The sequence below is a fragment of the Cupressus sempervirens genome, chromosome 9, assembly GCF_028749045.1.
Source record: "Cupressus sempervirens isolate cs-2001-9-10 chromosome 9, ASM2874904v1, whole genome shotgun sequence".
In the NCBI taxonomy this organism is placed as follows: Eukaryota; Viridiplantae; Streptophyta; class Pinopsida; order Cupressales; family Cupressaceae; genus Cupressus; species Cupressus sempervirens.
The window spans coordinates 61,051,044-61,075,680 of NC_143126.1; the positions used below are offsets into that span (position 1 = coordinate 61,051,044).

At 37.5% G+C, this 24,637-nt stretch overlaps 1 protein-coding gene across 1 annotated transcript in view; it reads right to left on the reverse strand.

Annotated features, from left to right (window-relative positions):
• Positions 1–2,435: 2,435 nt before the first annotated feature.
• The window catches only part of LOC149537639 (agamous-like MADS-box protein AGL11), a 295,592-nt gene continuing 273,390 nt past the window's right edge, over positions 2,436–24,637 (reverse strand). Inside the window, exons 2-7 of the mRNA XM_089802356.1 lie at positions 3,558–3,630; positions 3,265–3,326; positions 3,031–3,130; positions 2,872–2,913; positions 2,614–2,655; positions 2,436–2,522 (exon numbers count right to left, since the gene is read on the reverse strand). Coding sequence (XP_089658482.1) covers positions 2,436–2,522; positions 2,614–2,655; positions 2,872–2,913; positions 3,031–3,130; positions 3,265–3,326; positions 3,558–3,630 — 406 coding nt within the window. The remainder of the gene's footprint in view (positions 2,523–2,613; positions 2,656–2,871; positions 2,914–3,030; positions 3,131–3,264; positions 3,327–3,557; positions 3,631–24,637) is intronic.

The following is a 24,637-nucleotide window of genomic DNA, read 5'->3' on the forward strand; positions in this document are numbered from 1 at the left end:
GGGCTTCCATCCATGGTGTTTGGTTGTTATAAATGCTCTCATATGTTAAGGTAAAGGAGATCATGCTTGACACAACTAAGCACTTAGTGGTGTTGGTAGAAAGATGAGTTCTGGTTTGCATGGGTTTTCTTCCCAAGAAGTGACTTGGAAGAGGTCATGATAATTTGTAGTAGGGTAGTTCCAATTCGCAGATCAAATCAACTTAGGACCACACCTTTAATGTATTGATTAATAGATTGAGTCAACTTTTAGTTGGCATTGCACATTGTTTTATGAGTTGGACATTTCAACACAAATCTACTAATATTTTGTAGTTGGATAGATGTGATTAGCAACTAGTTGTGGTTTTTATTCTATCTATAATGATTATCTTTTGGTAAGTAATTTCCACGTGATTCAGTAAGGGAAAGAAAGTTTAAGTGGAAGATTATTTAGATTAGAGGTTGCAACATGAGTTGAACGTCAAGTGGGAGCTTGTTGAATGTGAAGTGCAACTTTCATGTCTTTTCATTTCATATTCTTCTCATTTGTCTCTTCGTCTTCTCTTGAAAACTAATATATGAATATGGGTGTGAAGCCCTATGTTTTCAAGCTATAAGTTGCAGTGATTGAATATAGGTTTCTCTTCAGTCTGGACATAGCCACATTTATTTTGAACCTAGACAAATCATGTGTCTCTTTCTCTCTTTCTTTGATACAAATTTTTAAATCTAAAAGATAAATTGCAAACCACAAAATAGATAAAAAGACATATGATTTATCCTAGTTCACCACAAATGTGGCTATGTCCAAACCAAAAAGAAGAGCATATAATTATCATGTCATTGCAGCTTATAGCTTGAATACAAAGGGCTTTGCCCCCATATGTATGCATTAGTCTTCAAGAGAAGATGAAGAGACAAATGAGAAGAATATGAAATGAACAAACATGAATGTTGGACTTCACATCCAACATAAAGAATCATATAAAATAAGTTAAGAATTCAATATCTATTACTGAAGAAATTGGATTCTATCACCAATAAATTATAATTGATTTAGATTACGAGAGAATCCAAAATATTATTGTTACAAGAATTCAAAAGCGTTAAATATCACATATATAATTAAACAATGAGTGATAGTCATTTGCGTAGATTCACAACCAATAGATAAAATGTAATATATATGTACATTGAAAAGATTAATGAACTAAAATTGCTTCTTGATGCCCTAGCCAACAATGATGACGACACATCCCTATGGACAATGTCACTCAAAATTTTGTTAGAGTGAAAATGTTATACATAACTATGGAAGATTGAAAGATAGAGATTGAGTAAGTCTAAGTAGTTGATTAATATGAAAACTTTGATATAATTTCCACAACAAGTCAAATTGTGATAATGCTATCAGGATTTAACTGTGTGATTTTTGAGTCAAACTCATTGACCCATATTTCATGAGTAGTGATTCAACATGAATCCATCTCTCATGAGAATAAATGGAACACTTAGCACTCATTGGATCTAGGTGATGTTCACAAGGGTGAAGCACCGGGACTTCTCGAGAGGTCACCAATCCCAGTACTACTCCAGCCTGAGCGCGCTTAACTACGGAGTTTCCTCCATGGTTGAACCTAGGTTGCAAGCTTTGGGTTTAACCATGGAGGAAACTCCGTAGTTAAGCGCGCTCAGGCTGGAGTAGTACTGGGATGGGTGACCTCCCGGGAAGTCTCGGTGCTTCACCCCTGTGAGCATCACCTAGATCCAATGAGTGCTAAGTGTTCCATTTATTCTCATGAGAGATGGATTCATGTTGAATCACTACTCATGAAACATGGGTCAATGAATTCGACTCAAAAATCACAGTAAAATCTTGATAGCATTATCACAACTTTGATAATCTACACCAGACTAGGAGCAGTAGCATTAGAACCCCTGATATACCAGTGCTCTGTCAGAATAATTGAGTAACATGCACTCCAGCAAGGTGTAGCAAACTAATCAAGAGTGACAGGCATTCATGTTTTAATTTATTAAAATTGAAGAACAAAGAACGGAAATTTAACTTTCTTTTTAAAAGGTCCTTAGAAACTTCAGCTAAACTTACTAAAAGAAACGACTACAATATACCTTATTCCAAACTCAGCAATCCAAGCCTTTTCCAACATTTATAAACGTTACATAAAGTCGAATATGTCACATGGTTAAAGATGTATTAACCTGATAAATGTTTTGTCATTTTCTGTCTATATAATTGCCATTTAACACGATACGTAATATTTAATTAGTAATATAATAAATATTTATTGTTGATATTGTTATTGCAATAATCCAGAAAAGTCACCGAAACTGATAAAATTAATTTAGTTTGACATATTAATGCAGCTCTCGATGTTCAAAACTACTACAAGTGGTAGTAAATTGAGTACTGCTCTTATCTTAATCTAATCGCTATGAAGTATAATGTCGGTCAAGCTTGAACAAAGAAGCCTTTGAATCAATGCGAGGCATCTGAAACTTATTGACATCCAAATCTGACTATCTGGAAATTTAAGGAATAAAATTAGTAAAAATTATATGATTCATGAATATGCTCTATTGTAATCTACAGAATTCAGCTCTGGATTACCTTAGATTGAAGAAAATGGTTGTGAGCGACTACAATCCTCTCCTGAAAATTGGAAGTAACAGATTACGTATAAGAAGTAAAAAAACTAATAGATGTCAATGGTGTTAGCCTCTCCAGTTATAAGTACTTCATCATATAAAATTCTGTCTTCTTCTCTTAGATGTAATCAGACATATAGTCCATGTTTAACAAGAAAACATGTAGAGATTGATAACTATCTTTAAGATTTTACACATTAATGGATAAACATGTACATACCCGTTGTTGGAAGGCGTCAATCTCTTGAATGAGCAATTCATCCTTCATGCATAAAATTTATATCAATACAGTAAAACATACCAACAAAATGGAAGATGTCAATAAACTTGGTTGACCATGTGCCAAAGATTAAATATAAAACTTTCACTTCTATTTTACCTTTTTTGACCTTACCAGAGCTACCCTCTGTTCCAAGAAATTCTCAAGTTGTTTGAGTTCCTTTATGTCTAAACTTGAAATATTTTCACCTTCCAGCCTCCTATTTAAATTTATTACGCAGTAGATTTTACAAATTTAGAAAGCTGTTCAACCAATTATAAAGAAACTGTAACTATTCTTAAAGCCCTTTTTTTCTGAACGTTGCATTCAAAACTATCACATAGCATAGCATACCTCCTTTCATTTGTCAAACTCTCAACCTGTTGCCTCAACGTTTTAGCTTCTTCTTTCCAGTACTGAATACATTAAAAAGGAAAACAATTATGTTCTAGCAAACATACACAATAAAAGCATTTTCACATTGCTGTGTTAATTTTAACAAATAACATCTATTGATTGGAGAAAAACAATAAAGTAATAATAATTTTTGCCTTCCAAAATTACAGAGATGCATGCATATACTGAAAGACAAGTTCTTACAGCGTGCTTCACTATTTAACCACATGGAAAGCTCGAAATAGTTTTACCTCTTTATTTGCGTATGGGGATACTTCTTCCTTCCCATGTATCCTCCTATACCTCTCAACCGTTCTCATAATGCTTCTCCCTCATACACAGTATTACCAATATTAGTTTGAATATTACAACAGTTATAGTCTGTTAATTCAATGTAATTCAACATTAAATTTGGTAAAAATATTAAGCAGCGATTCTTGATATAGAAAAAAATAAATAGAGAAGTTGGTAAGCAAAAGGTGGGAGCAGCTATTGATATTATTAGAGAATTATTGCAAACTTACCGATCAGATTAAAAATAAATGTATAATTTAAAAGTACAAAAAAAATGTTATAATTTGATTCAATTTTAATTGTTTGAACTTTTATATTGATAAATTGCTGTTAATTATTGTTAGTTGGACAGCTGTTATTTCTGACCCGGAAATAGCAGTAGTATTTATGGGTAGCTTGGACAGCTGTTCGTCCTTATCTATGAATAGCAATTGTATTTATGGGTGGTTTGGACAGCTGTTTGTCGACTTGCCAAGAATTAGTAAATGGTTATTATTTACTAATTTTAGTGATTCCCTTTTGGACACTTTGCAACCAATTCTATTATTGGCTGTCGAGTTGTCTTCATCTCAGCCGTTGGTTTGATTTAATCTCGGTCATTGGTTTACCAACAGGAGTAGTATAGAAAGCGATCAATTGGGTCATTTGGAGAAAGAAGCTTTTGTGAAGCAGTTTGCAGTGTTAGCAAATAGTCTTGCAGTGTTAGCAAGGGTGCAGTGTTAGCGTGGGGATAGCAGTGGGGAATATCAGCGGGAGAAATTAGGAGGTTATCGGAGTTCCGCCAGTGAGAGGCAAGGAATTTTGTATCTCTTGATTTGCTGAAGTTTAATATAATTCCTCATCTGTAGAATTGGTTTTCCCTTAGGGGTTTTTCCAGGGACAATTTGTCCGAAAATATTGTGTTCATTGTGTTGCGCATTTCTTTCCGTATTTTATAAGTGAAGTTGCAGTTGTGTTATTTTTCGATATTAGCTGAGAATTTTTTTTCAGCAGTTTAATAATCATTTATGATAGGAGATTAATAATCAGTGACTGCAATAGTTTGATTTTTCGCATGGTATTAGAGCATTGTTAAGGGTAGAAGAGTTTTGCCCTAGGAAAGAAATTTTGATCTCTTTAGATTTATTATTGCTTTAAACCCTTGAGATGGTTTCAGCTGGTTTAAGAGATCATGATAGATTGGATGGTGCCTCAAATTTTGGTGTCTGGAAGGCCAGAATTTCTTTATTGTTGGAAGAGAATGGTATCAAGGATTATGCTACTAGTGGTATACCTGTACCAACGGATGCAACACAACTTGCAACATATAGGAAGGATGATGCCAAAGCGAGGAGGATTATCCTTGATAGTGTCAAGGATCATATTGTTCCACATATCTCAGAGCTAGATACAGCAAAGAAGATGTGGGACGCCATTCTAAATCTGTACCAGAATGCTACCACCAACAGGAAGTTGATTCTCAGAGAGAAACTAAAGAATACCCGGATGAATCAGGGAGAAGACGTCACAAGTTACCTCACCAGGCTCAGACTTGTCAAGGATGAGTTAGCAGCTGTTGGAGATAGCCCTAGTGATGATGAGCTAGTGAGAATAGCCCTAAATGGGTTTACTAAACAATGGAGTGTCTTTGTTCAAGTTGTTAGTGGACGAGATACTTTACCGAGTTGGGATTGACTATGGACTGATTTCACTCAGGAGGAGTTTAGACTAAGTCTTGTCAATGGGGCCAACAAGAGTCATAAAAATGAGGTGGAACAAGAGAACGTTGCCCTAGTGGGTAAAGGGAAAGAAAAGAAGGGATCTAGCAAAGGATCAAATTCACAAAGTGAAAAGAAGGAGGACCTTTCTAAGGTCAAGTGCTTTGGATGTCACGAGTTTGGCCACTATGTCAGTGATTTCCCAGAGAGGAAAAAGGGTGAGAAGTAGGTGGCAGCTTCAGCAAGTGCAGAAGAACTCTCCAGCAGAATGGAAGATAAGTTTGCACTCATAGCTTGTATGGTTAGCTCAACCTCATAGTGTGTTTGCTATATAGATAGTGTGGCGTCATTTCATATGGCAGGAGTTAGAGAGTACTTCTCCAGTTACAAGGAGGAGGACACCAACATCCAAATTTCTATGGGAAACTTGTCCAAACTCAACCCTGTTGGGAAAGGGACTGTTCAGTTTCAGAGGGAGAATGGAAAGATAATTCCTCTTCATGATGTGTTATATGTGTCAGGCTTAGGTATGAATTTGATTTCTATATCTGTTCTTCAGGATAGGGGGTATAATGTACTCTTTAGAGGGACACATGTGTTGATTAAGCACAAGGATTGGAAATCACCCATAACTATTGGAGTTAGGAGTGGTCGCCTTTATAGATTGCAGTTTGATACTCCTAAGGCATTTATGAGCAACAGTAATCCTAGAGATCTTGGAGAGCTATGGCATAGGAGGATGGGCCATATTCATCATGGAACACTTAGATTGCTTTGTGAGACCGGGATAGGTGTTCCAGAGGTGAGCACAGAGCATGATGATGTATGTAAGGGATGTGTGTTGGGGAAGTTTGCGAAAGCATCTTTTCGAAGGAGTGACACCAGATCTAAGGGTGTTCTTGATCTAGTACATTCAGATGTTTGTAGACTGATGTCAACGAAACCTCTCAGAGGATATGAGTACTATGTTACTTTTATTGATAACTTCTCTAAAAAGACCTAAACATTCTTCTTGAAGACTAAGGATGAGGTTTTTAGTCGATTCCAAGAGTTCAAGGCTCTTGTGGAGAACTCGACAAGAAAGAAGATAAAGGTTCTTCGGTCAGACAATGGAGGTGAGTACAAAGGAAATGTCTTCCAAGAGTTCTATACCAGAGAAGGAATCAAGAGAGAATGGACTATTCCTTACAATCCATAGTAGAATGGAGTTGCTGAGAGGAAGAACCATTCTATATCGGAGGCAACAAGAGCTATGCTACATGACCAGGACATGCCCCGTTACTTATGGGCAGAGGCATGTAATACAGCAGTCTACATTCCGAATAAAGTTCCACACAAGGTGCTAGGGAAGATGACACCAGAGGAGGCTTTCACAGGGAAGAAGCCAGATGTCAGTCACTTCAGGATATTCGGGAGTTTGGCATATTGTCATATTCCTAGAGATACACGTACAAAGCTAGATCGGACTGTAGAGAGGGGGTACTTTGTTGGGTACAGTGAGACCTCAAAGGCATATATGATTTTCATTCCGGGGACTAAAAGAATTATTGTCAGATGGGATGTCAAGTTCATGGAGGACAAGGCATTCAGGAGATCCAGAGATTTGCCAGCAGATGATTAAAGTGAGCAGCCAAAAAAAGCTCCAAGACCAAGTCAAGGGCATCAAAGCTCAAGTACAGTTACCAGTAGGAGTGTAGACTCAGTTAGAGAAGATTCACAGAGTATGGAGCAATGAGTGCAACAGGAAATGCATCTAGAAGACTTAGAGGTTGACATTTAATCCTCTACAGTTGGCAACAGGAACCATGTGGTTCTAGATACACAAAAGGATACTCAGGAGTTTCTGGGAGCTTCTAGGAAGAGTACTAGACAGCAAAGACAACCAGCCAAGTTCAATGACTATGTGGCATTAGTTAGTCAGTTGGTAGATAGGGAGCCTTCTAGCTATCAGGAAGCTGTAGAATATCAGGTAGGGTGAGATGTTATGGTTGAGGAATATTATTCAATACTGCAGAATGATGTGTGGGAGGTAGTACCTAGACCAACAGATAGGGCTGTAGTTGGATCACGTTGGATCTATAAGATAAAGCACAGTGCAGATGGTAGCATCAAGAAATACAAGGCTAGGTTTGTGGCAAAGGGGTTCTCTCAGAATGAGGGAATAGACTATGAGGAGACATTTGCTTCAGTTGCCAGGTATACTTCTATACGAGCTATAATCTCACTTGCAGCACATATGGGATGGCAAATCTATCAAATGGATGTCAAGACAGCATTCCTCAATGGTGAGTTGAAGGAGGAGGTATACATAGAACAACCAGAAGGCTTTGTAGCACACAACAAAGAGGCCCATGTGTGCAGATTGAAGAAAGCATTGTACAGACTCAAGCAGGCTCCTAGAGCGTGGTATGAGCGCATTGATACATACTTGCAAAAAATGGGCTTTGTGAAGAGTGACGCAGATGCTAACCTCTACTACGTGATGGTTAGGGGTGAGATTCTCATTCTTATTCTTAATCTGGACGACCTATTTCTTATAGGTTCACTAGGGCTCATAATGGATTGCAAGAGGAACCTTGTAGAAGAGTTTGAGATGAAGGATTTAGGACTTATGCACTACTTTCTAGGCATGGAAGTGTGGCAGACAAATGGAGAGATTTTTCTTGGTCAAGGGAAATATTGCATTGAAATCTTAAAGAAATTTGGGATTGAGGATTGCAAAGCCATGTCTACACCCATGATCATGAATTGGAGGAAGGTAGATACATTTAGGGAGAAAGATGTAGATCCCACTTTATATAGATAGTTGATTGGTTCGCTTATGTATTTGGTCAACACTAGACCAGATATAACATTCGCAGTTAACTCTCTTAATCAGTTCGTGGTTAAACCAAAGAGAATGCATTGGATAACGATTAAGCATGTGCTACGTTACTTGTGTGGTACAGTCGAGTATGGGATCAAATATGTTCGAGGTAAAGGTATTAGGTTGATAGGCTATATTGACGCAGATTGGGCAGAAAGTACAACAGACAAAAGGAGCACTTCAGGGTGTTGTTTCTGTTAGTGTAGTTTTTTATTTTTCCTTTTTTGCTAGGTTTTTCCTACACTTTTTAATAATCTCGCTTAGGTTAATAAAGCATGTCTTATTAGGTGAATGGTTGTGAGGTGTCACCTTCCTACATGTGAGCATCCATTAGCTATCTTGGGAAGATACTTTGCTATCTTTAGTCCGATAGATGGTTGCTCCTCATTGGTTGGTGTTGACACCTCCTCCCTCTTCCTAGCCTATATAAGCATGCTACCTGGCTTGTATTTGCATCTCTTATTTTTGCATCCTCTTAATGCTATTTTGCTTCCAGCATTTGCATTACTCTCTTGGAGACTAACTCTATGATGCTATTTTGATTTTGTATCATTTGCATTCATAGTTTAGATATTTACTCTTTGCACTAGTTTTCTGGGTTATTAATCTTTTCAGATTCTAACATGGTATCAGAGCTTTTCTATGTGCAAGAGTAGATTTTAGTTTCCTTATTTGAGAGATTCGGGGGGGGAAAATAAATTCTATTGTAGTTTTTTGAAAAACGAAGTATGCTCTTCTCTTGCATCTTTGGATGATCCTGAGAATCAGAAAAGTTTTGACAAAAACAGTTTTTCTCTGGGGTTTCAATCTCAAATTTGACAACCAACTTGCATATTTGGAGTTTTCAATCAGTTTTGCAAGTTCCAGCATGCCATTGATGGACTTAAGAAGCTGATCCAGCATTTGCATGTCATATTTTGGTTGCTGGGGTCATTTTCTGATTTTTGGAGCCGTTTTTTACTGTTAAAAGCGTCTGATTTACACTACAGCAACATCTTCTGTTCATCAGCAAGAAAAACGCTTTCTGGGTTTTGTTTGCAGCCCCGAAAAACCATCTGTGTATCTTTTAGATTTTGCATGCAAGTTGTATATTTTTCAGAATCGAGCATGCAAAGCTACAGCCATACCCCTCTCCGTTGGCAGCCGCAGATCTGAATGCAGTTTTCAAATGTCTCGTTCTTGCTCATACGGACTCCGATTTTGATGATTCTTGTTATGAACTTGGCTATTTTTTTGTGCTCTATCCACTAATGGAGTTAGTTTTTGATTTTCATGCATGAATTTTTCATAAATTGCAGATTCTCAGCCGTGACTGTGCACAGTTCTCGTTTTGGAAACTTCGGAGGATCATAACTTTCTCATACGACCTCGTATCGAGGCGATTCTTTTTTTGAAAGTGCATGATTTTTCGAGTAGATCGCAGTGGTGCTATTTTTTTCCTTGATTATTGTGCCCAAGTTTCACTTTTAGCATATGCTCTTCATGAGGGTTTGTAATGCATTGAAATCAAGACCACTAAACATCTCTTTCTAGTGGTAATTGTAAATGCACTAAAATAAAGTGCCAAATCATATTTCTTTGGGGGGGGTTCTTTGATTGAGTAAAAAGGGGGGGGCATTGTCGTGGTTGGATTCTCTTCCTTTTAGCATTTCTTTGCATTCCTTCATCATGGATCAAACAAATATGCCCATCCTAACTCCATACAATTACTTTGAGTGGAAATCACGCATGATAATTCACTTAAGGAAAGCTGGATTAAATAGGATAACTATGGGACTTGAAACTGAACCTGCTAAAGATGAAGACAAGCCTAAGTGGTTTAACAAATGTGATGAGGCATATGGAACATTGTGTTTGTCTGTTTCTCCTGACTTGCTATTTCACATTGAGTCTTTGGATACACCAAATGAAGTATGGACAAAGCTAGAAACATTATTTGGCACACAAGATTCAATGAGGGGTCATATGTTGGAAAATGAATTAATTAGTTTGAGTCCAGGCAATTTCAACACAATCCAAGATTTCTTCACCAAATTGAAATCACTAAGGCTGCAGTTAAAACAATGTGGAATTGAAAAGAAAGATGAACAACTGATTCTCAGTATTCTCTCTAAGCTAAGTTCAGAATATTCTGTGTTTGTCTCTACCTTCTATGCTACTAAGGGTGCACTTGGTACTCAATTCACCATGCCATCTCTAGATGATTTTGCTGTCAATCTTACTCGAGAACAGGACAAGCTAATCCAGATGGGCACTCTTAAGTCCTCTAAGTCACATGCCTTAGCAACCAACCAAGGCACAAAAGAACAAAAAGGACAAAGTAGTAACAACAATAGTAAGGATGAGAAACAAAATAATAGTGAGGAAAAGAAGGATCAGATACCAATTGCTTCAAAAGAAACTATTGATACCTCATCCTCCAAGGGCGATAAGCCTAAGAAAGAAAAGGTTAAATGTGCCTATTGTAAAAGACCCAGTCATGATGAACATAAATGTTTGAAGAAACAAATTGATCACTTGACATACATTCTTGAGAAGAATAATATTAGTGTTCCTGAGTCTATCAAACAAAGTTCTAATGAAGAGTCTAACAAGGCAAAAGAAAACAACAAGGGGAAAGGAAAGGGCAAAGCTCTTGTTGCAGTTGCTTCCTCACCATCCACTTGGGTTCTTGATTCGGGTGCTTCACACCACATGGCTTCATCTAAGGAAGAACTTGCATCCTTAGAGCCATGTACTATGCCTTCTATTTTGATGGGTGATGACACTCCTATTGAGGTGTGTGGGAGAGGGTCTGTTGATGTGGGGGATGGCACATTCCATGATGTTCTTTGTGTACCCTCATTATCAACTAATCTCCTATCAATATACCAAATCACTCACACAGGTTTAGGCAAGCGGGTTGAGTTCACTCCTGATTCAGTGGAGATACGTGAGTTGCATAGTGATTCTGTAGTTGCAGTTGGGAGAGCAGATCATCAGTCACGGCTCTATCTGTTTTCTCACTTTGTTCCTGATCCTCCTTCATCTGTTTTGCTCACTCACTCTAATGATGTGAGTAAATTATGGCATGAGCGGTTTGGCCATCTTAACTTCCGCTATTTGCATCAACTCAACCAGCAGAGCATGGTCAGAGGGTTGCCTTCGGTTCAATTCTCAGGAGGTGTTTGCCAAGGTTGCATTCTTGGTAAGCATCCTAAGGAAAAGTTTGACAAAAGTAAGGCATGGAGAGCTTCACAGATACTAGAGTTAGTTCACAGTGATTTGGCTGGTCCATTTCAACATCCTTCTTTCAGCAGGGCCCGATATGTCTTCACATTCATTGATGACCTTTCTCGATATACATGGGTGTACTTTCTCAAACAGAAGTCAGAGGTATTTGACCATTTTCAAGACTTCAAAAATTTTGTAGAAAAGCAATCTGGGAAAGCCATCAAGATTTTGCGCACAGACAATGGTGGTGAGTATGTCAACCATCGGTTTGAAAGATTTTGCACTTCAGAGGGGATTGATTTACAGCATTCAGTTCCATACAATCCTCAGCAAAATGGTGTTGCAGAACGGAAGAATAGATCCTTGAAGGAAATGGCAAACTGTATGATTCACTCTAGATCTCTTGCACCACAGTATTGGGCAGAAGCCATTAATTGTGCTTGTTATATCCAGAACCGTGTTCCTCACCGAGCCTTGAAGGGAGTTACTCCTTTTGAAGCTTGGAGCGGTCGAAAACCATCAGTTAAGCACTTTCGAGTTTTTGGCTCCCCTGCATGGGCCCACATTCCTACAGAGAAACGTAAGGCCTTGGATCCGCAAAGCAGACCTTGCATATTTGTAGGTTATCCTGATGGTGTGAAGGGTTATCGGTTGCTCCACCCTACTACACATGAGTTATTCATTGAGAGGAGTGTTCAGTTTGAGGAGGGATCTTCAAGCTCACTTTCTATCACTTCTCCAACTTCTACCTTGACATTAGAGTCACTTGGAATACATGACAGATCTTCTGATGAGTCAGATTCACCTGAACAGTCTTCTACCTCTACTTCTGATGCAGAAAGTGATTCAGAGAACTCACCTCCTTCCTCTCCTAGTCATCATTCAGAGGTTAATGATTCCCCTCCAGATTCTCCATCTTCTTGCCCACTTTGGGCTAGACAGACCTTGCAGTCTGCAGGTGATTGGGTTGGGGATCCATCAGACACCAGGCGAACTCGTTCACAATTCCAGGATGCTCCACATGTCTTCATTGCTACTGCCTCAGATCCACAGTCCTTTCATGAGGCTTCTGGTATTTCTGAGTGGGATACAGCTATGCAGGAAGAGTATAGTTCCTTGATGAGGAACCACACTTGGGATCTTGTCCCTCTTCCTAAAGGAAGAAAACTTGTTCGATGTAAGTGGATCTATCGAACAAAATTTGCAGCAGATGGGTCAGTTGACAAACACAAGGCTCGCTTGGTTGCCAAAGGATTCTCCCAGGTTCCGGGGATTGACTACTCTGAGACTTTTGCGCCAGTTGCCCGAATGAATTCCATTCGAATTGTTCTTGCCATTGCTGCAGCTAATCGTTGGGAAGTACATCAGATGGATGTGAAGAGTGCTTTTCTTCATGGTGACCTTCATGAGGAGATCTACATGGAGCAGCCACAGGGCTTCCTTCAGGATTCTTCACTTGTGTGTCGTCTTTGAAAGTCTCTCTATGGCCTCAAACAGGCTCCTCGGGCCTGGTATGCCAAGATGGACTCCTTCCTTCTATCACTTGGGTTCACTCGGTGCCATTCTGATCCTAATGTGTACATTTTGCAATAGGGTGATTCACTTCTATTTTTGGTTTTGTATGTTGATGACTTGCTGATCACAGGAAGTTCTTCACCCACCATTAAGGCTGTCAAAGTGGCCCTTCAGGACAGTTTTTTGATGACTGACTTGGGCTTGTTACATTACTTTCTCGGGATTGAGATCCTTCAGTCTCCTTCTGGGATCACCATCACACAATCCAAGTATGCTCTAGATTTACTCTCGAGGTTTCATATGGCTGACTATAAGCCTGCTCCGACTCCCTTCCTTTCTGGAGTCAAACTTGAGGCTCAATGTTCTTCTCCACTTGTTGATGGCACTTTGTACCGCCAACTTGTTGGGAGTCTCATTTATCTGACTCATACAAGACCTGACATCTCCTATGCTGTAGGCATGGTCTCTCGATTCATGCAGGAGCCCCATGAGTTACACTGGAAAGCAGCCAAGTGGATCCTTCACTACATTCAGGGTTCTCATAGTTGTGGGATTCACTATGCAGCAGGTATTGAGCTTGATTTGGTGGGCTACACAGATTCAGATTGGGCAGGTGATTCCGAGGATCGCAAGTCTACTTCAGGGTATAGCTTCTCACTTGGGTCAGGTCCTGTTTGTTGGTCGAGTAAAAAGCAGTCTGCTATTGCTTTGTCTTCTACTGAGGCTGAGTATCGGGGGGCTGTAAATGCTGCCACTGAGGCCATTTGGATTCAACATCTTCTCACTGAGTTTGGTATCCAGATCAGACGACCATCAGTCATATTTTGTGACAACCAAAGTGCCATTCAGATCTCACGGAATCCAGTTCATCATCAACGGACCAAACACATAGAGGTCCACATGCACTACATCCGGGAGCTCATCCATGGTCATGTCATTGACCTTCGCTATTGTCCGACTTCCGAGCAAGTTGCTGATATCTTCACCAAACCCTTTACTGAGAGCAAGTTCCTTCATTTGCGTGCTTTACTGGGGGTGCGGGATGCTTCATCTTTTGGGGGGGCCTCTTCCTCTCACTCGGAGTCCTGACTTTTTTTGTGGGGGGGTTTCTTTTCTCTCTCTTTTGAGAAATCTTATGTACATGGGTACCTCATCAGGCTTGACTTGCCGGGACCCATTTCTACATCCACCTAAGCTTCTCTTATGGGGGGGTGTTAGTGTAGTTTTTTATTTTTCCTTTTTTGCTAGGTTTTTCCTACACTTTTTAATAATCTCGCTTAGGTTAATAAAGCATGTCTTATTAGGTGAATGGTTGTGAGGTGTCACCTTCCTACATGTGAGCATCCATTAGCTATCTTGGGAAGATACTTTGCTATCTTTAGTCCGATAGATGGTTGCTCCTCATTGGTTGGTGTTGACACCTCCTCCCTCTTCCTAGCCTATATAAGCATGCTACCTGGCTTGTATTTGCATCTCTTATTTTTGCATCCTCTTAATGCTATTTTGCTTCCAACATTTGCATTACTCTCTTGGAGACTAACTCTATGATGCTATTTTGATTTTGTATCATTTGCATTCATAGTTTAGATATTTACTCTTTGCACTAGTTTTCTGGGTTATTAATCTTTTCAGATTCTAACAGTTTCAGCTTGGGATTAGGAGTTGTATTTTGGTTCAATAGGAAGCAGAAGTTTGTGGCTCTAAGTTCAGCAGAAGCATAATACATAGCAGCTAGCATGGCAACATGTGAAGCTATATGGCTTCAGAAGTTGTTAGTAGCCTTGTTTGGTCAGAAGGTTGAGACTACTGTGATACATTGTGACAATCAGAGTTGCATCAAGTTGTCTGAGAATCTAGTGTTTCATGATAGGTCTAAACATATAGATATTAGATATCACTTCATCAGAGATTGTGTACAAAGGGGAGTTGTTCGACTACAATACATACCTACAGATGAGCAGGTAGCAGACATTCTGACGAAGGCTTTGGGAAAAGCCAAATTTATATATTTCAGAGATAAGATGGGTGTCATGCAGAATAGCTTCCTCGCTAAGAGGGAGTGTTAATTATCGTTAGTTGGACAGCTGTTATTTCCGACCCAGATATAGCAGTAGTATTTATGGGTAGCTTGGACAGCTGTTCGTCCTTATCTATGAATAGCAGTTGTATTATGGGTGGTTTGGACAACTGTTTGTCCACTTGCCAAGAATTAGTATATGGTTATTATTTACTAATTTTAGTGATTCCCTTTTGGACACTTTGCAACCAATTTTATTATTGGCTGTCGATTTGTCTTCATCTCAGCCGTTGGTTTGATTTAATCTCAGTCGTTGGTTTACCAACAGGAGTAGTATAGAAAAGGGTCATTGGGTCATTTGGAGAAAGAAGCTTTTGTCAAGCAGTTTGCAGTGTTAGCAAATAGCCTTGCAGTGTTAGCAAGGGCGCAGTGTTAGCATGGGGATAGCAGTGGGGAATATCAGCGGGAGAAATTAGGAGGTTGTCGGAGTTCTACCAGTGAGAAGCAAGGAATTTTGTATCTCTTGATTTGCTGAAGTTTAATATAATTCCTCATCTGTAGAACTGGTTTTCCCTTAGGAGTTTTTCCAGGGACAATTTTTCCGAAAATATTGTGTTCATTGTGTTGTGCATTTCTTTCTGTATGAAGTTGCAGTTGTGTTATTTTTCAATATTAGCTGGGAATTTTTTTTCAGCAGTTTAATGATCATTTATGATAGGAGATTAATAATCAGTGACTGCAATAGTTTGATTTTTCACAATTTCTAGTGTAAATATGCAAAAGTTATCTTTAATTTATTTTATAAATGCATATGGAAAGAAGTGTTTAATAATGATAACCAATGCTGTGTAATGACTTGTATTTGTTGTAATTTATAATAGCTTAAGTAAAAAAATATCAAATTTGAACATGAGAAAAATCAAAAGTTAAACTTATAAAAATACTTATATTTCATTTGTTGAAGTAGAAAAAATTAGTGACTTATTTTAAAATTGAAAGGAAGCAAAAAACTAGTGCTGACCCAGCAAACAAAATGTTGTAAAATAGCTAAAAGTTTAATCCAACACAACTTAGTGTACCCGCTTTCTTAATTTGAGAAATTTTGACATCACATTATCCCAATATCTAAGAAAAAGCAGTAAACTACGAGTCGTCATAATAAATATAATATACATAGAGCCAGTAAATGCATAAATTTCAGAAAAGCAACATGATCACAACCCTGACAAGTTGAGTGCTAGAAAAGAAAGCATAAAAAAAACTTAAAGTAAAGAGAAGAGTTAACTCTTCTTAGTATTCTCCTTTCCCTTTGTTTGTCCAGTAGCAGTTGTAGCCAATCATTAACAAGGAACCGGTAAAGAGAACTTGTAGTGGCCACCCGACTACAACCATGAAGCCTTCTTTTTTAGCATGAAAATGGTGAAGAGTTGAAACCTCCAAGTGTATAACCCTAACAACTGTTAGTGTAGTTTTTTATTTTTCCTATTTTGCTAGGTTTTTCCTACACTTTTAATAATCTCACTTAGGTTAATAAAGCATGTCTTATTAGGTGAATGGTTGTGAGGTGTCACATTCCTACATGTGAGCATCCATAACCTATCTTTGGAAGATACTTTGCTATCTTTAGTTTGATAGATGGTTGCTTCTCATTGGTTGGTGTTGCCACCTCCTCACTCTTCCTAGCCTATATAAGCATGCTACCTGGCTTGTATTTGTATATCTGGTTTTTGCATCCTCTTAATGCTATTTTGCTTCCAGCATTTGCATTACTCTCTTGGAGACTAACTCTATGATGTTATTTTGATTTTGTATCATTTGCATTCATAGTTTAGATATTTCTTCTTTGCACTAGTTTTCTGGGTTATTAATCTTATCAGATTCTAACATGGTATCAGAGCTTTTCTATGTGCAAGAGTAGATTTTAGTTTGCTTATTTGAGAGATTCGGGGGGGCAAATAAACTTTATTGTAGTTTTTTGAAAAATGAAGTATGCTCTTCTCTTGCATCTTTGGATGATCCTGAGAATCAGAAAAGTTTTGACAAAAACAGTTTTTCTCTGGGGTTTCAATCTCAAATCTGACAACCAACTTGCATATTTGGAGTTTTCAATTAGTTTTACAAGTTCCAGCATGCCATTGATGGACTTAAGAAGCTGATCCAATATTTGCATGTCATATTCTGGTTGCTGGGGTCATTTTTTAATTTTTGGAGCCATTTTTTACTATTAAAGACATCTGATTTACACTACAGCAACATCTTCTGTACATTAGCAAGAAAAATGCTTTCTGAGTTTTGTTCACAGCCCTGTAAAACCATCTAGGTATCTTTTAGATTTTGCATGCAAGCTGTATAATTTGCAAAATCGAGCATGAAAAGCTATAGCCATACCCCTCTCCATTGGCAGTCGCAGATTTGAATGCAGTTTTCAAATGTCTCATTCTTACTCATACAGACTCCAATTTTGATGATTCTTGTTATGAAATTGACTATTTTTTTGTGCTCTATCGACTAGTGGAGTTTTTTTTTGATTTCATGCATGAATTCTTCAGAAATTGCAGATTCTCAGCTGTGATTGTGCACAGTTCTCATTTTGGAAACTTCAGAGGATCATAACTTTCTCATACGACCTCGTATCGAGGCGATTCTTTTTTTGAAAGTGCATGATTTTTCGAGTAGATTGCAGTGGTGCTATTTTTTTTCCTTGATTATCATGCTCAAGTTTCACTTTTAGCATATGCTCTTCATGAGGAGGCCCTGTTGATTTTTCTTCCGTAACTTGAGCATACGGACGTATTTTTTTTATCTGAAAAATGTGTCGGAAAGATGGTTCTGAGACAGAGATGATGATATGATTTTTAAAAAAATTTTGCTATAGTCTAGTTGCCTATTTTGTAGGTCAAAGCCAGATGTTCTATTTTTCCTTTTGGGAGCCATATCTTGCTCATTCAAACTCTTTTTTTGGGCTTGCCTAATATCATTGGAAAGCTGGTTCTGTGAGTTATTCAGTTGCAAGGGTCTTTTATCTAGATTCTGCTCTAGGTTCTTTCTCCTTCGAGTTTTTCACTTTCACACTCTGGTAGATTACTTGGATTCTATAGGTCTTGGAATCTCTTCTTCTATTCTTTTGGCTCACTATTCTTTCTAACTTTTAAGCATTGTATGATTCTATTCTGTTGCATTCCTTTTTCTGTAAACACACTGAGATACAGTGCCTGCTTTTGCATATTTGGGATCTTGTACACCTTGTGTTTGTTTGTACTCGCACTCAGTTATAAAGTGCCATGGGGGGTCATGATGTTTTTCCATTTTGTGCTCATCTACCTTTGTCAAGTGAATTTTTCTTCCATGACATTAGCCCATCAATGTTTCGGTGACACCACCCTTTATCCTGTGCTTGTACTTCTATTGCACTATTGGTGTTCCTAATTCTTCTTCTTGCACATGTTTTTGGCATTGCATTTCAGTATTCCTATCACCCCTCTCCCTGTTCAGCATTATGGGGGGGGGGGGGGGGTTCACCTATTGGCTCTATTGCTTCTTGGGTTCGGTTGAGTGATCTACGTATTCAATTTTTGTTCCTATGTACTAGGCGGATGTAGTGGCTAGGCACCTATGCATTTCGGTGAGATGGTTCATCTACTATATAGACACTCATTCATTCCTACTTTTCGAGGTCACCTCTTCGATTGATCAGCTCTTCGGACTTTGTCTTCTCTACCTGGTCATGCACTATTTCAATGGGGGTTCTAACAGTTTCTTCTGACAGTGTTTGCAGCTTCATGCTTCAGAGATGCTTCATGCTCTTTCTTGTTCCTTTCTTTGGGACATTACCTAAATTGGAGGCTTTGTTTCCTTCATCTAGTTCTTTTTCTTGTATTGGGTACCTAATCAAGCCTTGTTGTTAGGACCCATTTTCCTACTTTCATAGCTTTGCTAGGTTAGCATCCACCTAAGCTTCGCTTATGGGGGGGTGTTAGTGTAGTTTTTTATTCTTCCTATTTTGCTAAGTTTTTCCTACACTTTTAATAATCTCTCTTAGGTTAATAAAGCATGTCTTATTAGGTGAATGGTTGTGAGGTGTCACATTACTACATGTGAGCATCCATTATCTATCTTGGGAAGATACTTTGCTATCTTTAGTTTGATAGATGGTTGCTCATCATTGGTTGGTGTTGCCACCTCCTCCCTCTTCCTAGCCTATATAAGCATGCTACCTAGCTTGTATTTGTATGTCTGGTTTTTGCATCCTCTTAATGCTATTTTGCTCCCGCATTTGCATTACTCTCTTGGAGACTAACTCTATGATGCTATTTTGATTTTGTATCATTTGCATTCATAGTTTAGATATTTATTCTTTGCACTAGTTTTCTGGGTCATTAATCTTATCAAATTCTAACAACAATAAACATGGCCACATCATTGAATCTCTATTCAACAATGTCCTACTTACTCCAATTTTTTAAAGATTCTTTCCAGGGTGGAATAATTTGCCTCTTGCTTCTTATTTTCACCTCTGAGAGTCACCCGACGATCCTTATCGTAGCTCTTCTTATCTTTCTCATTATAACGTAGAGGGGATGTGATCATCTCTCAATTATCACCCAGTCATTCAAGATTTTCATGGGTATCATTTTTGAAGGTGTATGAAATATGAGATAGTACGAGGCTAAAGTGACTATTAGTAGGGCTAATTTCTCCCTTTTTCCCCTCACTAGTCATTTCATCTTGATCATCCTCAATATATCTTTTCCTAAATGCTTTATTTTCTTCCTTTTTTGTACGTGTTTGTTTCTACCACTGCTAGTGAAATCCAAACTAACATGACTCACATGCTTGGCCTTAGGATCCATTTGTGGCTATTTTTTCTTATTCCTTAGGGACCTACATCTTTCCCCATCTCTATCCACACAAGAGTCCACTTTTTGAACATCCTTCTCTATTTTTATTTTTCTAAGGATATGGTGTAGAGAGATCTTAGGGATTTTAGTATCAGTAGTTGGCATAACCTGACCGACTATTTTAGGGGTCAAGGTACAAATAACAAGATTAGGGATAATAACCTAGACATTAATAGATTGGGGTGAGAAAAGGCCTTTGTGAAAATTGAATAGTTTGAAGATAAAGTCTTGGTGAAGGATGATGAAAGGTTTGATCTCTTTCATTTTCTTCCTAACATAGAGAAAATTATCTTCCATGGAGTATACAATAACATAAGGGAATGAAATAAGATCATGGTTCCTAAAATGGTTCAAAAGGGGGATATGATAGTAATAAAAAATTGGGAGTCCACCCTTTAGAATAATCTAAGGGCCATTGTACACAAATCCACCATGATCATTACTCAAACTCTCACTAGGGTGAAAGAACTAGTTGAGGCTAGCTTCATCCGAAACCCTTTTCATCTTTTTCCATTTTCATCCATCCAACTAGAGACCACCAACTTTTTCAATAACTTCTTCATTGATCTCAAACAAGATATCATTCATAATCACTAGCCTATTTACAAAGAGGGCTGCCTTCTTTAAAATAAGTCCGAGCTACCTCATTATATTTTTCAATGGTGTTCAACTCAATATGAATAGGATTCCCACACATAACTTTATTCTAACCTAGATTGTAAATGAAATCTTTAGAGGAAAATAACACTACCATAATTTTTCAACAAGGAAAACTTAAAATGGTAGGAAAGACAACATAAAGAAGTTTAAGAATGAAATAACTCAAAAGGTAGTTGCTCAAATGAAACATGCCCAAGTAATAATCTCAAACGATAGGCATGTACCATAAAAATAATAATAATCCTAAATATTCTCTCTCCGATGCCACCTAAAAACACTCCTACTAGCAATGGGCATCCTTTTACTCTTTAAAATTTATGTTAACATTTTTCCAACATGATTGCACCAAATCTTGCCAAAGGTGGCATTCTAATTCTCTACAATTTTTGTCCAAGTATTATCTCCAACTAAAGTGCCAATAGTGGCCTTCCTATATTTAAATGAATTAATTTGGCCATGTTTTCAAAGACCACTTATAATAATGATAGCCCAAAAGTTGACATCATTATAATAATTACTAATCTATTTCATCAACACTAATTTAATTCATTTATAACTAAGTCTTCAATATGAGATTAGAGGTCCTTAAATTTGTCCCATCTATACTTGTTAACCATTGTATACCACATTTTTTCCAACACATCTACCACTTGGTGCCTTTACAGTAAATTCATTGTTAAAGTTGGTCAACTAATAATGACTTTCCTTTTCACCACCTCAATAACAAATTGTTAGTCACTCTCCACAACCAAATTTTGAATACCAGCTGAGATGGCATGGCTGACCCCCCAAACTAGCCTCATAGCTTCTCCAAACATTATGGTGTTCTCCCCATAGTTGCCAATGTAAGCCATCACCTTGTTACCTTAATCATTCCAAATAATTCCTCTTGCCCACAAGATGATGTATTAATATAAATATTCCTTGTTAGAGAACGGACCCTGTTAGGATTCTATTACAACATTTATTATTTATGAGTCCTTGTTAGATGACATTGAATCACTATTAGGAGATTCCAACCCTGTTAGGAGTTGTGGAAGAAAAAACTCACTATCCAACTTATCTTTCAACTATTCATTGTAGAGTAATTATCTATACTATTCTTTAACTTCTTTCCTCTATCTTGCCAACCATACTAATTACTGTCAGACCTTTTGTAGACTAGTGACGTTCCAATCATGTTTGTTATTAGTACAATACACTTATTTAGATTGTTAGTATCTACCAAGCTTATAAAATAGTTAACAGTGTCAACCAAGAATTTTAGTTGATACCAAGTTCTATAGTTTCTACCAAGTCCTTTTGAATAGATTTTAGTATGCACCGAACAATTATTACTATGGTGATGATCAATAGTGTAAACTGAGCATCTTAATGTATGTTGATTTTACCAGTGCAAAACGAGTTGTGCAGTGCTTACCAATTCACACTTGATGTGATGCAAGTCTAGTGTTAACCTAGCTACTCTGTGTTAACCAAGTGACTCAGTTTATACCAAGCTCGTAGTGATAGCATTGACTGAGCTATCCAGTGTGAATCAAGTGATTCAGTTTATATGTTGAGTTTCATAGTATTTATAGAGTCACCAGTGAAAATTGAGTTCAAGACTACTTGAAAGTGATTAGTATGGATCGATCTTCTACATCTACCAAGTGCATGATGATGTTAGGCATTGATAGTGGATGTTGAATATCAAAACCTCACCGAGTCACTATTCAAAACCTGAGTTTCTACACTTTGGTTAACTTTGTAATATTTGTGTAAACTTGTATTGTGGCTGACTTTGTAATTTTGTAATTAGATTGGTATATATGTAATGTATCGTATCACATCCAAATCATTAAAAAGAAGTAATGTAATAATTAGAGAAGAGCAGAAGAGAAAATTACAAAGGATACAACAGTGTAAGGAGCAACAAAGATTTATCTATCACAACAAGGTAATTTGTACACTTAGAGGAATCTCATTCAACAAACTAAGTTGTAGATCAGAGATCATCTATTGCTTAATCCTAATAGGTGGATTAGTCAAATCCTTCAACAAGGGAGACCTAATGGTCTTGTGTAAATCTCTTTACCAAGTGCATATTTCATTGTATGTTTAGAAATCCTTTTGCAAGATGGACCTAGCAGTCTTTTTTGCTCCTAATAGGATAGATCATTAGTAATAATCATTATAAGCCTTAACATGCGACTTTATAATACAACAGTTAAGCTTGTGGGTATCATCCCCACCCTAGTATTGCTTTCTATTTGGAAGGTTTAACAACTTGAGTAAATATAAAAGGAAATGGAGTTATTTGGACTTCACAACACTATTGACAATGAGAAGCTAGATTTGGAATTGGCTATTGGACAACTCAAAAAAGAAAAAGAGCAACTCTCTCAATCCCTGAAAAGAAGAAAAAATCTTACGATCTAGAGGAATGATGCACTCTCGATTGAAGAAAGAATTGAAGACATATATTAAAAAATTTAGATGAAGTTTATGAAACAATCAAAGAACTATTAGCAAAGAATAGTACTCTTCAAGAAGAAGTAAGAAAACTAAGAAGAGAGCAAGAGATTCAGTCAGTAAGATTGTGTGAAGTCATGGAAGAGAGAAACAATATAAGAGAAGAGATACAGTGAAAGAAGAATGAAATTCAGCCCCTATCCCTTCAACGAGTAGACTTCATTAATTAGCTCACCAATCCAAATAAAGAAATAATGAATCTAAGATCAAAGAATGAAAGATTGTAGAATGATCTAAACACTGAAAGACAAACCAATGAAGGAATGATAAAAGCTCAAGCAGACATGAATCAATTGAATGAGCAAAGTCATTATAGACAAAAAGAAATAGCAAGGATTGGATATACAGAAGAAGGTGAATCATCCAAGTAAGGAGATCAAAAGAATAAAAAACTTACTTATAGTCACTGTGTTAATAGAGGTCATACATCAAACAAATTTTGGAGCAATGGGAAAGCAAAATTCAATGGAAAATGCTACAATTGTAATCAGCATGGTTATGGAGCTAATGAATGCAAAGAGAAACCAAAATTTGAAGGTAAATGTCACAAATGTAAGAAGCATGGGTACAAGTCATCATAATGCAAAACTAAGATATTGGATCCAGCAGAACAGAGTGTAAAAGTTATATTTGGTTGGGACTACAACACTTGGTGCAAATGTCATTACTATGGAGACTTTGGACACATTTAGACCAAAATCATCTAAAAATGAAAGTCCAAGAAATGATGATCAAGTCACTCAAGAATTTAGTGACTCTACCATTTCTACTTGATATCACAAAGGAGAACTAGAATTAGGATATTGAAGCAGACATCTAATATTAGTTCTAGTGACAAGAACAAAAGATCCATATCAGCATTCAAGTTGTAAAGGGAACATTGAGTAAGAGATGGTATTCCTACCAAGTTACTATCCTTAGCGAGTAAGGCCATGTTGGAGACTCTACCAAGAAAGGTTGGGAGTAACTAAATCTTATGTGGTTACCAAGTCATGGAAGACTATAGAGTATTAAATTCAAGTGAAGTGAATGATAGTCTATCATTTGAGTGAACAATCATATGAGGCATATATGGTGAAATTCGATAAAAAGGGTGAAATTGAAGTCATTTTGCATCATGGATTTTTGAGAGCTATTTGCATAGAGTGATCTTGAAAGCATTCAAGTGATTTGAGAAAATTGTTACAATGTTTTTTTTAATTCTCTCAAACCCTATCGAGTGAAGATGACATCCACCACTAGAAAAGTGAAAAGAGGTTTAGACATGTTGGTTCATGGTGTGGAATGGAGGGCACCAGATTTCAAGTTGACTCTTGCAGTTGCAAAAACCCTACATCTGAGTGGAGCACAATCACAAATCCCTCCCAAGGTACTATTAGTTAATGATATTCATTTAGATCTCAAATGTACTATACAAGATATCGATAACTAGAGATGGATGAATGTTTGAAGGAGTTATGTGGTGATGGTGTGTTGAAACCTGAACATCAACATCTCGAGGCAAAAGGTTTAACTTCCATTCCTCATATGCCATGAAATTTCCAAGTGAAATGGATAAGGTTTATCCTTAGTTGTGTGCATAATGGTTAGTTGTTGTTGGAGCAACCAATTTTGATAACTAACAAGATGATCCATAGGATCACTAGTCTCCCAATGT